Here is an 18,979-nt window from a genome sequence, read left to right as displayed (position 1 = left end):
CATATATCGGCAATTAAAAGAGAAGCACATAAAAAATATAATAATTGATTGGAGGAAAATAATTTAAAGCGCATTTATTGCTTTCAATTGACAACCTTATAATCAATTTTAACAAACTTTATAAATAATTATGTAATGCATAGATTTGAACTACATTTCTTTAAAATTTTTACATCTTTCATATTAAATATAGTTAAAATTTTTGTAAATAGCAAGATGAATGGATCAGGCTCTATTAACAACGAGGCGCGGAGTCATCAGAGTGACCCGGGAAAAATAAACGATGACCCAATAGAGTTCCTCGTAAGATGTAGCGGGAGACAGTTTCTATCGCGGTTCTTCACTTCTGTACGCTACTTTGACGGATCGAGATTTATTCATACTACTGTGCTGAACATTTAATCATCTCTTGTCAGTAAGAATTGTTCAGTTTGTAATCACTCACGTGTTCACCATGAAGGAACAGTGGAAAAATGGTAAAAATAAATTAATTATTAATATATATTTTCTCGTTTCTTATATTAAATATAAAAGTGTGATTCTCTTTATATCATAATCTTATATATATTAAATATAATTTTTTATCATTTTATTAATAAGATGTATAAATAGATAAAAATTTTTTAAATTTATATATACATAGAAAAAGACGTAGCAATTTTAGAAGAAGGATTACAACAGAAGAAACAAGAATATATAAGCAAGTCCAAATTTAATACCAGTTGTTGCAAGCAATGGACACGATACATCAGATTGATATTTTTATTAACACTAACGTTATTCCTCGGATGGGGTTGTTACATGATCTTACAGAATTATCATTCCCGAGTGACAGAAAATGAGATTGCAGATGTCACTCGTGAAAAATATTCACTAGTGTCCGAAGTACAGAAATCACATCCAACTGGGGAAATATCTGTGATATTTGTCAAACCTGAAATTACAGATAAGCTAAATAATAATTTTCTAGAAGCCATAGGATTGAAAGAACCAGATTTAATGCCAAGCAAGACAATTGGAATAAATGTAGACAGCAGTATGCAAACGAGTACGCAGAATTCTGTTAGCATGCCAAGTAACAATATAATGGAAGCAAGTGATATCAATAATCCCCTAATGACATCATCGTCAAAAAACAAAGGACTTTTGAAGATGATGGTATGGAAAAATTTTCCGATCCAAAACATCGATAAAATGATTATTTTTAACAACAACAAAGAATCTAATGTCTTGAAACAATTTCTTGAAAAATTGCACAATATAGCAATTAATGACTTAAAAAGATTTGCAAATAACAATGATTTTACTGAGACTGTTGATCGCTTGATGTTAAATAATCAGGAAGATCGTGCTCCAAATGCATTCAATGAAATCAAAAGTGCAGGATTTAATGTTAGGATTTTAAAAGTTGAAGATTTCGAAGATTTGACAAAAAGTTTGAAGAATAGTGCACAAGATCTGAAACAGATATTTCTTGATATATCTGAACAATTTGCGATACAAGATAATCATAGTGAAAAAAGTTCTTCGAACGATGGAACTGATGAACAAATCAATGCATCTACACAATCAGATTTTGTTATATACCCACCTAATAAATCGCCCCCTATTTTTGCAAATAATCTACAAAGTGGACCGAAAGATATATCAGAATCTAACAAGATAAAAAGAAAGAGAAGAAATCCACCATTGGAGAGTACGACTGAAAACACGGAGACTATTGATGCTTTTACTCCAGAAACAAAAATACATAATCAATCTCACGAAAGCGAAAATATTGATTCGGACATTTTTAACAAAGCTCCTAAAAATAGTAAGGAAAAGAATATTTTTAATGCATTAAATAATTTTGCGTCAAACGATAATTTTAAAAAAATTAATGAAACAAACGATGCCACTATTTTAGATAAAGTATCCAGGACAATAAGTAAAGAAAATGAGGATAATGACCGCGAGATAATATCTTATAATATGAAGGACTTTGAAAATGTTGATATAACGTTCAAGGAATTTCCGGATTCACGGGAAATTTCCTTGCCTGACAAAGAAGAAGTGAAAATTCCTGAAGAAGATATACAGAAATATGATATGTATGTCGATTATGATAAAATGAAGCGCCCTAAAATTTTATAAAATTCTACACATACGGCACCTTTTATTACAAATATATATTAAATACGTAATAGCAAAATGTTAGCAGAATATCGGCAGTATGACAGCAAGATTAATCATGACTTTATAGCAGATTCCTGTCCACTGTGTCCGCAATTGATGACATTCTGCTAGCATATAAGTAAGCAAAATCTGACAGCAGATTAGCGGCAAAAATCGAGATGATTTGCACAATATAGTTGATGGCAAATTGGCGACAGAAACCGAGCAGATTTGTCAAACACAATCTGATAGCATATTGGCGACAGAAATCGAGCAGGACCTGGACAATTCCTTGTCATTTGAATATATGATAGAATTGAATATTTTTCAGTAAATATGTACAATAAGATGTATCATCCGTTAATTATAATTTTTTTTTATAAATATGAAATTTAATGTATAACATATATTATATTATAGTTATATCTCACATAGCAATTAAATGTTTAATTTAATTTAATTAATAAAATAAATTTTTAAAATATTTAAATTTATAATTTATAAAATTCAAGATATAATTTATAAGAATTAAATTCTCTCTTGTTTTATGCTTTAAATGGGAAGTAAATGGATAATTTTTCATTTATATCCTATTGATTCTAATCAGTTTAATATTCTTATATGTTAGACTTGCTAGATATCAGAAAAGAAAAATATACGGTCTATTCGGTTTGGCTACACTGGCTACACTAATTCAGAGGTTATCTTTTTCCTTCCAATGTCGAGCAAAAAAGACAACCTCTGAACTAGTGTAGCCAGTGTAGCCAAAACGAACAGACCTATATACTTTAGATCTTCTATTTATAGCCACGACTTGCAGACCTTATATCTATGTTTACCAGAAATTTAACTCCGAGAAAATACATCGCATAGCGGTAAGGAATTATTAAATAGCTACAAAATGCAGATCCATGTTGTCAATTTGCCATCAGATTGTCCGTGCGCAAATTTTGCTCGATTTCTGCCGCAATCTGACATCAAACTGCGTTCCGCAGATCCTGCTCGATTTCTGCTACTAACTTGTTGCAAAATTATGTTAACAGATTTTATAACATTTCTGACAACATTTTGCTATTATTGTCTGTTATAACAGGTTTTATATACAAATCTGCAGTGTTTTTTCTGGCAAAAATATATAACACCAATTTGCATACATGTTATTGGCATTCTTGGCTATCGGGAATATTGCATTTACATTATATTTAATTATATATGAAATATAACGTGTTAAATACGTAATTTATTGCAATATGTTTGATATATCCAAGTGAAAATACATATGTAATACATAGCAGGTATACTGCGCATATTATATAAATATTTATGTATCAAACACGTATATAGTTGATACATACATTATCGTAGTAGCACATTATAATTACACACAACAAAATTAGTAAATTTAATTTAAAGTTGAATTTTATATCAAGTATACTTTATGAAATCGTGTAAATTGCGTTTAGGGTAGGCAACAGTTAGCATATATGTTTAAAAGTTTATAAGTCAAAGTTCTCGCCTTTTCAGTGCTTTGTCAATGTGCATATTAATATAAAAAATTTGCTTTAATTATTTAGAAATAAAATATTAATAAAATGTGAATTACTTATATGCATCAAAAATAGAACGTCTTATTTTTAACCATATATAATTAAATTAAAAAGATATAGTTATTTGCTTAAGCAACTAATTATCAATCACATATTTTGATAAGATTAGTACTCTATTACTATGATTGTTAGAAGTAATTTTCTTTAATCTGATTTAATATCTGTGTCATATAGTATAAGTAGTAATTCTGCTTAGGTTGTACAAATGGAGATTGTACATGTGTTGAAGAGTACAAAAGATCAAAAGATTGCTCGAAGTGCATTATTCAAATTGTAATATCAAAGATAGACGCAGCACACTAAAGTAAAATTGTGAAATATTTTTTCTCTAGTTGTAATTTTTTTAGTATCATTATAATCAAATTTATTTAGAACAATATATATATATATATATATATATATATATATATATATTTGTTTTTTTTTTCAATTAATTTCTGTTGGGCAAAAAAAACATTAAATTCATCGATAACAATGGCGAAAATAATTGTCATCAATCTTGAAATTCTTATTTAGTTTCCTTATCACGTCCAACGGAACCCTATAAATACGCAATTTTTCTTTAATCAATCTTATTGGCCGGAAATAATAGTATTTAAATTACACACGGAGAAAATTTTATATTAATTTGTAATATAATTTTAAATTATATTTTACTATTTTTTGCATTATTGGTGGACCATCATGACTTTATAGAATAAATTAAAGTATAACATAGCAAAACTTAAAACCAACATTTATCTAATATATTTTATCATTTGCCATAGTAAAAATTTGTAGGTATAAAAAGTTATCTTTATTATCATTTAAAGTATTATAATATGTTAAACCTCTTTTTTTTACTATATTTAAATGTATCTATATACTTATTATATCTATCGTCGTTGACGTCGTTTACTGAATTTTGGTTTTTATTTAGAAGTGCATGAAAAGTGACATACAAAAAGAACACGTAAGTCAAAATTAGTTTTATTATAATATAGATGATATAGATGCATTGAATAAAAATGTCATCTGAATATGGAGATTCTAATCAAACAAAGGTAACTAAATTTATATTATTAGAATTATTAAAACTAAAATATTGTTTAATTTCTTTTCGTACAATGCATTATTTTTTTTCTGTAATTCTTATAACGTTTGGTCTGATAAATCAAGTAATGTTTCATAAATTATTAATTATTAATTATTTTTTATTTATTGATTTACCAGACCAAACGTTATAAGAATTACAGAAAAGAAATAATGCATTTTACGAAAAGAAATTAAACAATATTTTAGTTTTAATAATTCTAAATAATATAAATTTAGTTACCTTTGTTTGATTAGAATCTCAACAGCGCTATCATACACAGTTTGATACTATTAAAATAATTTTGATATAACTTTTACTATGGTAATATCACTTTTTATCACATCAATAAAGTAATTTTAGTGAAACCGCCGCTAAAACTATATTATAAAGTGAGAAGAGTAAATTTTTGCTATGTTGTATAGTTACAATTTATTTAGTGTATATTTTTTATCTTTCTTTGCAATACTAACATTTATTCAGAAAATTTTTACTTTGTAATATACAAATTTTATTATGAGGAAGAGTAAAAATTGCTTTGCTTCATTATTTTTAAAATAATGACTATAGCATTTAGGCTTATAAAGTCTTGATGGTCCGCAGCTACTGTGACATTATAGTAATATTTAATATAAAATTTTCTCCGTGCATGTTGTTTATATATAGTTTCATTTTTTGTCTGTTTATATCGCGATAATTATATCACAATTGGTAATAGAGACTTAATTATTTAACCACGATCTTATTGCGATCTGATTAATAGAGACTGAAAGTATGAAGAAATGCGTCGATCGATTGTACGAGAGTAAAATAATATGAAAATAATATTCTGTGTGTTGCTTTAATTTTTTTTATATCACAATTTTTGTTTTTAATATTTTAATTTTTCTATATATTATATAGTAAATAAAATAAATTAACATTGAATAAAAAATAAATTAATTAAAAATATTATTAAGAAATATATACACAAATTGTATCACCTTTGGCCCTCTCGTTAAAATCGGGTAGAAGGCTTCCCATTTTATCGGAGCGTGTTGGGACTTTGGGACGAGGATCGAGTTATAGGTCGTGAGGACGAATTAATTGAACACGTGGCTTACAAAGCAGAGCACTTTAATGATCACTAATAGGTTTTACAAAGCAACTTGTCACCTTGTCTCTCGTCAGAGTGCTTAAACGCGTAGTGCATTGAATAAGCGCGTGACAAAACGCGAAAAGACTCCGACTTGAAAGACGTAGTACTTGGAGAACGTAGGCTATTGAAATCGCGCAGGTTGTCACCGTACATTCCTAAGTCCTCCCTAAATCGCTTGCTCATTGTTCGCTTACCCCCGAGACCACAGACTTCTATATGTAATCTAGACTGCTAATGCAGACTTTGCGAATAAAGTCACAAAAGAGAAAGGCGACCATCTTTCAAATACATTCATATACATTATCGATCACTTATACATTGACAGGATACATGTACGTGAAGTACTTTCAAAGATGACGAATTGTTATAATTACTAACTTTAATGAAACCTGTACTAAACTATAACAATCTAACAGTCTAGATTAATAATGCGAATACTTATTTAGTCAGCTCTTTTAATTTTTAAAGCCACAATCTCCACTTGATTCCTCTCGACCAATAGAGCCAAACGCGATGTTATTGCGATAATTATGAAGGAAAGAACATTTTGGAAAGGAATTTGAATCCTATGGTTGGGATCTCAGAAATTCCCCCTGTTCCTTCTCTTAACATCCCCTGTAAAGAAATAGGCGAGAAAAATATTGGTCCGAAAATTCAAATTCCTTTCCAAAATGTTCTTTCCTTCATAATTATCGCAATAACATCGCGTTTGGCTCTATTGGTCGAGAGGAATCAAGTGGAGATTGTGAGTCTAGATTAAATATAGAAGTATGTGCGATTGACATACGTTTCGGATGCAATTTATTATGTTGTCTTCATATTATTTGTATTATTTTTTGGCGCGAGAGATTTATATATATATATATATATATATATATATATATATATATATAACTTTTTATTATAATACTTTAATATAAAAATAGGATATAATAGAAAAATAGGCTAATAAAAACTAACAATAAGACGTAGAAGAAATGGTTATATTTTTTAAAAAATTTTCAATTCCTATTAAGAAAAATAAATTTCACAAAATGTAGCTATTTTAGTAATGTAATAAATTGAATAATTGGTGAAAATGTTTGAAAAGTAATTGTTAGTACTTTGCTTTCTATGACTTGTCTTTCATTATTTTGTTTTACAACGCGTTTTAATATTTATAATTAAATATAAATTTAACGTATAAGACGGGCAACAAGAGCCAAATCGCGGATGACAATGCGTTATCCTAACGAAACTAAATAATTTTCCGTTAGAATTAAATACCGGTGCACAAGGCACCAAATTTTACTTGGACACGGCCAAGATTTTAAAATATGAAATAATCTCATATTTGAGATTTAATTTCAATACCCCCTTTAACCCCCCTACGGAAAATAAATAAATGAATGCAAGAGAAAAATATAGATCCGAAAATCGCTGAATCGGGAAACGAACCCGAGACCTTTCGCTTGCCGGGCGACTGCTCTTCCCGATTCAGCGATTTTCGGATCTATATTTTTCTCTTGCATTCATTTATTTATTTTCCGTAGGGGGGTTAAAGGGGGTATTGAAATTAAATCTCAAATATGAGATTATTTCATATTTTAAAATCTTGGCCGTGTCCAAGTAAAATTTGGTGCCTTGTGCACCGGTATTTAATTCTAACGGAAAATTATTTAGTTTCGTTAGGATAACGCATTGTCATCCGCGATTTGGCTCTTGTTGCCCGTCTTATACGTTAAATTTATATTTATATTACAGAGCCTTGTTAAAACTCTTATATTTATAATTAAAATTTTTTTAAATGTTTGTTTTAATATTTGTCTTATTTTTAATATTCTATATTTATTTTATCCTTTTTTAAAATAATTTTTAACAGAAGCAATGTTGCATTGTGCGATTAACAAAATACAAATGACAAAAAATTACAGACTAAAAATATCTCTGAAGAAGCTTCTTTTCCAAGCTGCGTTCGACTGCACACTGGAAATGTTCGTATGCACATGCAAAGTTGAAGACATCCTCAATAGTGATATCACTGTAGTTGAGAATGATGATTATCAGTTTGACAGGTAAATATATTATATTACCCCTTATTGTCTCAGTCATTATAAGAAAAAGATTTTTTAAAATACAATGTGCGTCGGATAGAATCCTGGATGTCGCAATCAAGCTGCCAGACGTGATTAACATATATGTATAGTTTGATCTATTGTCGCGCAGACGTTTACTTTTATTTATTTCGTGTGCTATAAACAATGACATTATTCGATATTTATAATTTTCCTTTATATTAGTTTGATATTGTGTTAATGTTTTTTTTTGTATTATTGTTTAATATTAGAAATGTTTGTTAGTACATGTATTATTGTTGTATGCTTTTTTTTTGTTCTTTAGCAGGTTTTTACTTTTTATTAATTTTTTAAATTAAGATAGACTATCAATAGTTACTTTTATGAGCTAATAATGTATTTCACTTTTTTTATAAAGTTTAATTATTTATATTTTAATATTTTAAAATATATAATTTGAAATATATAATACTTGACAAATGAAAGAGAAACAACGACAATGAAGCTAAATGAACAAATAAAAGAGAAAAAAGATTTTATCAAAATTATGATGAAAGTAGATAATATTTGATGTAGTATGACAGTTTACAATATAATATTTAATTTTATATTTTATAATTCTTTTATCATTATTTAATATTTTCTAATTAAAAAAATAAAAAAAAGTTACGTATATTCTACATATTGTATAATGTAATTTATATAATGTAGTTAATTTTGTGGTATTATTATTTAAATATAGTTATATAGCGACGTCATGCGAATATAATCTTGTCAGCATTTTATTTGGCACATAATGAATATTTTTGAATTTGCAGAAATAGCGACCTATTTCACTATTATTAATCCATTTCGATTTTGAAAAAATTATAGCGTCTGAGAAAATGAGAAATGTAAATAAAAATATAATTTTAATAAAGAAAAATATTAAATAAATTTAAAAAGAAGATAAAAAATAATAACTAAAAGAAATACAGTAACAAAATTAGAAAAAAATGAAACAAAAGAAACTAAATAAAATAAATTATTATTAATGTTATAATACAAAAAGGTGAGAACTTGAAAAAAAATTGTCTAACGATATTCTCGTACCTTCTTCCACATAACATATGTTATTATTTTCGCAAATTATATGACAAACTGAACTCAACATTTGTATCTCTAGGTCGGTGCCATCCGACTATTATCCGGTGTAAATATATAATATTTTGTTTTATAATATAATATTTGTGTGGTAAAAGTTTTATTATATTTAATAATAATATTTTTTATATTAGTATTCAATAAGAATTCTATTTATAGAAATTTTGTACATTCTCGAAATATATTGCTTATTATTAATATAATGTAATGCCCTTTGAAATGTTACATAATGCAATTCCTAATATTAATACTAATATTTAAATAATATTATTACTCTGGCAATTAATTATCACAATAAAAATAAAATTTTGCTATATAAATTTACTAAATTTGAACTGATATACACCATATAATATTACATTCTCGAATTTACGCGAATTGGGATTTTATGCGATTTTGGGATCATCAGTAATAATTATAATAGAGTAGTCATATATATAATTTCGAAATTAGTTAAAGTTAAATATATAGATAGATTTATTCTACAAGCATTTGTTAAATATATGAATAATATGAGAACTTTGTCATTAAAAAATAAAAAAAGTTATGTATATTCTACATATTGCATAATGTAATTTATGTAGTTAATTTTCTATTATTATTGTCTGAGTATAGTTATAGCGGCGTCGTGTGGATAAAATTTTCTCAGCATCTTATTTGGCATGTAATGCGTATTTTTGAATTCGCAAAAATAGGGATCTATCTGGCTATTATCGATCCATTTCGGCTCTGTTAGATTTATAGTGTCTAAAATGAGAAATACAAGTAAAAATAAAGTTTTAATAAAGATACACACAATATTAAATAAAAAATAAAATAATAATTAAAAGAAATATAATAATAAAATTAGAAAAAAAATAAAATAAAGAAAACAAAATATAATATTTTATCCACACAAAGAGATTAGAATTACAAAAAAAATGATTTCTAATTCATATTACCTTCATTTACATAACATATATTATTATTTTCAGTGAGAATTATATAATTTGTTTGTTGTTTTCTAAATCCGTAATTGTGAATCAATGGCAATGCACGTTGAATATAATAGGAAAAAATTTCACTATCGTCATAGGTTGACAAATCAAACTTAACATTTGTATCTTCAGGTCGATGCCATCCGATTATCACGCCGGCACAAGTATCTTGATTATCGTTGTCACGATGTGTTACTATCATCTCTATTGCACATTTTACATCCTCTGGTCTTGTATTTAACTGCCTTCCTTTTTTAAAGCGAAGGGAGATCTAGAAAGATCAGATCTTAATTATTGCTTGCCAATTAATTACAAATAGTCTCCCATAGCACAATAAATTATAATATATGCAACTGTACATGTTGTACATAAGATGTATATATATATACCTCATAAGTACAGCTGTAAAATCGAGATTCACGCGGATAAAGTCCGAAAAATCTATTATATTTGATTTTTAAATTTAAAAATAATATTTTTATATTGTTCAAATCTGAAAAAAGAATTAAACATAGTAAAAATTAAATGTGTACAAAACTCTGATTACAAATCACACAAAAATGAGATTGTTTAATTGTTTCTGTTGGATACACATAAAACGTATTTCATTTATTTATATCTTTGCTAAGATTACAAATATATTAATTAATTTTCAAATTAATAGAAATTATATATATAATTAATAGAAATTATATATGTAACAGATTACCTCTGTGGCATTTATAAATATAGATAATGCATGTCTGTTAGTGTACAGCGTCCAGAATAGCGGTAATTGGTTGATAAAACAAACCCGGAATTGCTCAAAAATTATGTTAAAACATCTTGCATTTTCTAAACAATTATTCGTGGCACTGTGAACAATATATTATATTATTATATATACAGGATACACCTAAATAAGAGCGAAAAATTTTAGATGATTCTTTGTCGAAAATTTCGGGAGTTCTCTTATATAAGTATACTCTTTTAACTTTTCTAAAAAGAGGAAGGTAAAAATTAAGTATTTTTTTTTCTCAAATTTCAGTCAAATTATTAAAAGAAAACTTGGATATTTTCTACTAGTAAAAAAGATATTTATTAATAATAAAAGTAAAAACTTTATTTTTAGCTCGTTATTTAGAAAAATGTAACTCCTCAGAGAAGGAGATAAGAGTATATGTTTATATAAGAAACCCTCCTTAATTTCCGACAAAGAATTATCTCCTAAAAATTTTCGCACTTATTTAGATACACTCTGTATATGTGTGTGCGTGTGTGTTAAATAATAAGAGTAAAAATCTTGAGAACGTCATACAATTACGAATTTATTATTATACTTATTATTTTGGTGTCCAAAATATACAATAGTGATGTTCCAGTTTTATTATTTGACAACATAGACCAAGTCTCCTGGCCACGCTGATATATTATTAATAAAATTATTTCGTGTCCGCACTTATTTTTTAAGACCTATATAAAAGATATATTAAAATAAGAAATTAATTAGAACGAGAGTATTTTCAATATACGTATAAAAAACATATATAGTCACGTTTTGCTGCATAACTCGTATAATTATATAATATACAGTGTGCCCCGCAACGTAATGTCCACAGTGAAACTTTGTATTCTTGGGCTTATTCTAAGTCAAAAAGTCTTAATACATATATGCCCTAAAATCGATTGTTTTAAAATTATAGCAAAAAGACGAAATTGCATAAAATAAGATAAGTATTATTTATTGAAGATAATAATTTTATTTATTAAACGATAATATATCCCAGCAAACACCAATATATAATTGTTACATTGCTATAATAAAACGGAATATAACAGGTAATATAACGTGTACGTTACATGTAACATCCATGTTAGTTGTAATTTCCCATTCATAGATGTAACATTTTAATATAACATATATTACATTGTAATTATATTGTAATTATATACCAAATAGCACATTGATGTATTGATAAGTCAGTGCTATTTTGAGATATAATGACAATATGACTACAATGTAATATATATAATATATGTATTTTTTTGTGATTTAAAAATGTTACATCTATGAGTGGGAAATTACAACTAACATATACGTTACATGTAACATGCTTGAGTATATAACATTTATATACTGTGTTTGCTCGGATTATATATAATAATTAACTACTTTATAACCTATGTAGTAATGTAAGTCATAAGGTGTTTTTCTCGCACTTGTGAGGTAAATTAAGGTATACATTGAATCGTTGAGAAATAAGCTAATTTCTGTAAAGAATAATTAAAAATAAATTTTTAATTATTATTTACAAAAATTAATGTTTAATTATTATTTACACATTTATATATTATTTATTTTATTACTATGACAACGCATGTAATTATTTTTTGTAATGCCAGTCACGAAAGTTTGAATTTTGATTGCTGTTTAGTTTGCAGAAAGTGATTAAATTTCTTAACGCTTCAATGTATGCCTTACTTTGCCGCACGAGTGCAAAAAAACATCTTTATGATTTACATTACTGCACAGTTTATAAAATAGTTAATTATTGTATAATATTATTGTTCAATAAATAAAATTATCTTTAATAAATAATACTTATCTTATTATATATGCAATTTTGCTTTTTTGCTGCAACTTTAAAATAATCGACTTTATGTGCATTAAGACTTTAGGGCATATGTGTATTAAGATTTTTTAATTTAGAATAATCCCAAGAATACAAAGTTTCACTGTGGACATCACGTTGCGAGACACCCTGTAAATTAAAAATCTGTATTTTATCTATAGAATTATCTATGATAACTTACTCTGTCTATATATAAACATTCCACAGTTGTGTCTCTCGGATTACATGTTCGGTAGTTCAATGCTTCAAATATATATTTCTGGAGTGTATCCATAATCTGCGTACTTTCTTTTTCGTCCCAGTGATTATCATCAATATTGTTGTTTTCCCAATAGGAAAAAGTTTCATCAGACGTGGAGAATATTGAATGTTTAAGATGCTTCTCTCTGAGACAATTCAGTACATCTTGTGCAATTCTATCCAATGATGTTTTTACGTTCGAGTAAAAGACATCCTTTTCAGGCTGAAGTGATTGTGCCACAAAAATAGCAACCCGTTCCATAAGCTGCTGTCTGCCTGGTAGATCAAGCATTTTCTCAAATTCTAGTTTAATCGAATTTAACCTTAATTCTCGTAAAAATCTTGTATAGTAATATCTTTCGGTAAAATTGCAATCAGTTCTTCTGAAAAATTTATATATTAACTGCGTAAATAATAGATTAAGCTATGAAGGTAATAGCATATAATATATACATATATTGAGACTTTTACCCTAAAGATTGTGATAGCATATTTTTAATCTCATCAATAATGAAAAAATATTCCATACAATAGTTCGTTTTGTTATAAATCTCATTCAAGTAATTTCTCAAATCTATATCAAATAAATAGCTACCTCTAAATTGTATTATGTTATTGATTGCTATACAGTATTTATTATTGCAGTATATAGTTACATAATAATGTTTTTGAATTGCTTGAAATATATATTTTCGTAATCCTTTCACACAATTTTTTCTTCTTTCAATAAAGTTTAAGCTTCCTTTAATCCCTTGCACTGAATTTACAGGTTCTACCTGTGCATTTTCTTTACATTGCTTGTCATAATATTCCTTTGCAAGATGCCATCTGAAATTGAAACAAAAAATACATTAATAAACTTTTGAAATTTGCACTAAGCAATGCTTTGCACCACTAATAAATATTCAAAAAAATAACGTCTTTAAAATGTATATAAAATATGAATCCAAATATATATTGTTTCTGTTCTAATCCTAAATATATAAAATATGTAATATTATATACAATAATATTTCATAAATATACAGTAATAATACAATAAATATGCAAAGGTCTATAATTTTTAATTATAATTAAATTTATAAGGAAATACAACAGAGTGAATTCAAGTATCTAAACAATACTACATTTATATTTTTATGCAATTTTAATAAATTATGGTATATATTTTATTCCATTTTTACAAAACGGTATAGTTATCAAATTAATTACAAAATAAAAAAAATTTAATAGAGTAATTTAATAAAATAAGATTATGTATAAGTAAAAGATGTTTAAATAAATGAAATAAAAATACAAAATCTCCACTATTTTTTATATATAATTTTTTAATTATGTTATACTAGATATATATGTTATATTTTCTTCAATCATATAATGCAAAATAAATAAAAAAAAAAATAATAAAAAAATTAGAAAATAAAAAATAAAAAATAAAAAACAATTAAAAAAAAAATAAAAAATAAAAAACAATTAGAAAATAAATAATAAAAATAAATTAGAAAAAAAAAATTAGAAAATAAAAAATAAATTAGAAAATAAAAAAATTAGAAAATAATAATACAATTTTTTACAAAAAAAAAAACTCCCGACTGCTGCCAACTAAGTTTTAATGTTTAAATTAAAAAATAATGTTTAAATTAGAAAAAAAATAAAAAAAAATAATAAAAAAATTAGAAAATAAAAAATAAAAAATAAAAAACAATTAGAAATAAATAAAAAATAAAAAACAAAACAAAAATTAAAAATAATAAAAGAACAAAAAAATTATAAGTATAAAAAATAAGCTTGTAAAAGTTGGAAATAATCACACATAAATAAAGTCTGTTGTTTATTATATAATTTTTCTTATTTAAATTTATTGTTATCATACATATTTAGCGCTATATAATTTACAAAAATTTCAGATTTTTGAATTCAAAAAATTTTTTTAATTATAATTATTATTATTAATTCTACAATTTACAAGAGCAGTCGGGAGACGCCGCGCGTCTAAAAACTGTAACGTCCGTTGAGTATCGATATTTGTGTTTGTGTCTATTTATTACATAAAACGTACGCGTGCGTATATGTCTCAAATTTAGCGGCGTCTCCCGACTGCTCTTGTAAATTGTAGAATTAATAATAATAATTATAATTAAAAAAATTTTTTGAATTCAAAAATCTGAAATTTTTGTAAATTATATAGCGCTAAATATGTATGATAACAATAAATTTAAATAAGAAAAATTATATAATAAACAACAGACTTTATTTATGTGTGATTATTTCCAACTTTTACAAGCTTATTTTTTATACTTATAATTTTTTTGTTCTTTTATTATTTTTAATTTTTGTTTTGTTTTTTATTTTTTATTTATTTCTAATTGTTTTTTATTTTTTATTTTTTATTTTCTAATTTTTTTATTATTTTTTTTTATTTATTTTCTAATTTAAACATTATTTTTTAATTTAAACATTAAAACTTAGTTGGCAGCAGTCGGGAGTTTTTTTTTTGTAAAAAATTGTATTATTATTTTCTAATTTTTTTATTTTCTAATTTATTTTTTATTTTCTAATTTTTTTTTTCTAATTTATTTTTATTATTTATTTTCTAATTGTTTTTTATTTTTTATTTTTTTTTTAATTGTTTTTTATTTTTTATTTTTTATTTTCTAATTTTTTTATTATTTTTTTTTTTATTTATTTTCTAATTTATTGCTGTTCTTATGCTGTTTCTTCATTCTTTTGTCTCTCTGCTTCTTCATCCTACACATGTAAAAGTTTTTATTATGTAATATATATATTACAATGTATATAATATAATAATAATAATAATAAAGACACACATACACTCACCATGTGACTGCAATGTTCTATATTCTTTCCAAATATTTTTTTGCTACAATTTTTTTAATTAATATAATATAATATAAATAGAGAGATAAATAAAAAAAAATAGCTAGATAGATAGATTGATAGATAGAGAGAGACAGATGACAAAGACAGATGACAACAATATCTTATATCAAATACGTAAACTTGTACGCAGTTATAATTATGGCTTTGACAAATATATTAACTTTCTTATGGCTATATAAGTTTATACATTATGTAATCACAAGTAAGTTTATATATTTGTATAGCCTTAATTATTATTACATATGTGAATAATCTTTTGTAGTAGATAATTGGCTATGTAAGTTAATATATTTGTCTGCATTGCCATAATTATTGGTGCGCTAATATCTTTGTATAACTATAAATATATTTGTATACATATTTTTAATTAATTATATAATTATTATATAATATACAAATAAGAGAAAAAATAACTATATACATTTATACAATTATATATGTGGATATTTATAGCAATGTGGCTACGTAGCAAATTTAATAGCAAATAAGTGGCTACGCAGACAAATATAAATTCATATAGCCATGTTATGACTACAACAGATTAATTATATTATTAATTATATTATATATTTTTATTAATTATTAATAACAAGATTTACTTGTTTTCTATTATTAATAATGTTTTCTTCTTCAGATATCTTCAAGCGAGTATCTTCTTCCTACATATAAATAAAGAAACAATAAATAAATAATAATAACAATATTCTAAATAAAGAAAAAAACAATAAATATAAAAGAAGAAACTTACTCCTTTATTTATATCTTCTTGAGATATATCCATAATAATACACTTCACTTAATATTGTTGTTGACAATAACACGCAACAGGTGACAGCTAACCTTTCCTATCAGTCCCGTCATTATTACTTCGAGATGTATATACCAATGTCACCAACATTCCCTATCCGGATACTACAACGAATCTCATTGGTGAATCATTTTTCCTCTTAGGTTCACACAGCAGCCAATGAGAGACCGTATTGACGAAATAATACTCATTTTTCACTTTTTATTAATAGAATAAATAACGATAATAATACGCTTTAAACCTTCCTTGATTAATAAGAAACTTATGTTCCAAAGTTGATATAAAACTATGCAGTAGTTATCGAGAATTAAGGTCACGACCGATCCGGGCTCGATGAAACGCATACTTACTCTCTTTTCGCCAACCTACGGTTGGCAGCAGTCGGGAGAATAAAAAATGCGCTAATGTAAATTACGGCAAAAAAATTATTTTCAAAATCATGTATTTTTAGTTATTAAAAAGAATAAATTTCACCACATTAAATTGAATTAAAACAATTAAAAAATATAAATTGAATAATTGACGAAAAAAATTGAATAATTGACGAAAATAATTTGAAAGTTACTGCTACTGCACATCCTACTTTTTGTCTCTCAATTTTAATTCGTTTTTTTATTTATTTTTATATTGATAATAACACTTTTTGTTGTATTATTTTACATTTTTAATATCTTTTTTAGCTTTATTTTTAAAAAATAAAATTTTTGCAGAAGTGATATACATTATGTACGATAAAATAAAACAATACAAATGATAAAAAATTACAGACAAAAAATACTTCTGAAAAAGCTTCTTTTTCACAAACTTGTTATATTTAGCTGTATATTGAAATTTCTTGCATACGCATCTAAAGTTAATGACATCCTCTATAGTGATATCATTATAGCTGAGAATAATGACTCTTATTTCCTCTGGTAAACACATTATCGTTTCTTTCATTATGAATAGAACAAAACACAAAAAAAATAACATAAATTAAAATAATAACAATGTACTATTCGCGCAATCAATTCTCTGCTTCTGAAAGCACACCAATCTACTACGATATGTTACGAGCTAGAAGCCGCGTAATGTTCGAATAAAGTAAAATCAGGCAAGTGTCTAATATGAAGACTTTATTTATCAAATGCTTATGGTAGGAGATTTTTGCGCTTCAAGAGATGACTTAGAACTAACTAAACTAACGTTTCAAAGAAGATCCAGGATAATCCAGAGATACTGGGAGAAAATTGACCAGAGTCTCATCCAATGATATTTCTTGTTTTAATATTGAAAATCGGGATTGGAACAGTTTAAGTAAAAGAATAATGTAGTATGGTTATGAGATAAAAAAGAAAAGGCAGATAGTTAAAATAAATGAATGGATAGAACATCAATAACTCTTAAGATAGAGTTTCACTTCCCATACAGCACAGATTATTGCAAATATATTGCAGCAACGTTGCAATGTTGCAAGTTGCAATGCAACATTATAAAGACATTGCAGAGATATAAGTGCACAAAATTCCAGCACACTTGTAGCAACATGACATTAATATTTCGGAAATATTGCATGTAATCCAAATTCTATAATTTATATATTGTAATATATATGAATTAACTACAACGTATTTTCATTAATGATTTATTTACATTTATATACCTGTATATGCAACATTAGTTTATGGTTGCAATAACAATACATTATTGCAAACTCATAACATATTGCAATATTGTTGTAATATTTTGTTGCAATCTTCCAAAAAGCGGACATTTTAACATTGCTGCAATTCAACAGCAATGATGTAGCAACATTTTGAGTGAATTTGCAATATTGCAATATTGCGGTGAAAGATTGTTGTAATGTTTTTGCAATCTTTCGGTGCTGTATGGGTTTTATGGTCGGGAGTATAGATTGAAAGATTCAAGGAAAATAAAAATTTTGGACGACTGGGATTATCTGCCTATTCTGGTTTTTGCTTCAAACATTTTTTCTTTATTCTTGAGAAAGAAAAGATGTCGTACCTAAAACCATGAAGAGCATGGATGGACAACGATTTACGATCGTTGAAAATATTAAACAAAAATCGTGAGGGAATTGAAGGCTATATATCAAAAACTGAGAGAATTCTTTATTCCATTACAAACATAGAATTTAATAAAATACATGAAAATAATATAAATTAAAGTGATCACACACAATGAAATATTTGCCTAATTAATTCTCTGCTTTTAAGATATTGTTACCTCCTGTAGACTCCACGATTCGATTCCAACAATCGCACAAGGTCCTA

The 18,979-nt window shown here is 25.8% G+C and overlaps 2 protein-coding genes across 3 annotated transcripts; one reads left to right on the top strand and one right to left on the bottom strand.

Moving 5' to 3' along the window:
• The first annotated feature begins 316 nt into the window (after positions 1 to 316).
• LOC114932238 (uncharacterized) lies at positions 317 to 3,753 on the top strand. The gene is made up of 3 exons (XM_029304389.2): positions 317 to 476; positions 644 to 1,813; positions 1,907 to 3,753. Exons 1-3 carry the CDS (start codon positions 455 to 457, stop codon positions 2,131 to 2,133), a joined length of 1,419 nt encoding a protein of 472 aa, XP_029160222.2. The 5' UTR covers positions 317 to 454; the 3' UTR covers positions 2,134 to 3,753.
• Positions 3,754 to 9,591: 5,838 nt separating this feature from the next.
• LOC114932240 (uncharacterized) lies at positions 9,592 to 17,058 on the bottom strand. Of its 2 annotated transcripts, XM_085485767.1 has the most exons (10): positions 16,647 to 17,058; positions 16,498 to 16,557; positions 13,654 to 13,825; positions 13,469 to 13,571; positions 12,939 to 13,380; positions 11,465 to 11,597; positions 10,855 to 10,999; positions 10,535 to 10,638; positions 10,110 to 10,416; positions 9,592 to 9,915 (listed from the first exon to the last, which is right to left on the bottom strand). In XM_085485767.1, exons 4-7 carry the CDS (start codon positions 13,522 to 13,524, stop codon positions 10,980 to 10,982), a joined length of 651 nt encoding a protein of 216 aa, XP_085341893.1. In that variant the 5' UTR covers positions 13,525 to 13,571; positions 13,654 to 13,825; positions 16,498 to 16,557; positions 16,647 to 17,058; the 3' UTR covers positions 9,592 to 9,915; positions 10,110 to 10,416; positions 10,535 to 10,638; positions 10,855 to 10,979. The 2 variants fall into 2 exon arrangements, with proteins under 2 accessions (XP_085341893.1, XP_085341894.1); XM_085485768.1 differs by having other exon boundaries at positions 10,264 to 10,416; positions 10,855 to 11,597.
• Between the last annotated feature and the right edge of the window lie 1,921 nt (positions 17,059 to 18,979).

The sequence above is a fragment of the Nylanderia fulva genome, unplaced genomic scaffold (genome assembly GCF_048542155.1).
Source record: "Nylanderia fulva isolate GAGA-0341 unplaced genomic scaffold, ASM4854215v1 Scaffold39, whole genome shotgun sequence".
In the NCBI taxonomy this organism is placed as follows: domain Eukaryota; kingdom Metazoa; phylum Arthropoda; class Insecta; order Hymenoptera; family Formicidae; genus Nylanderia; species Nylanderia fulva.
This window is presented reverse-complemented; position numbering and strand designations above follow the sequence as displayed.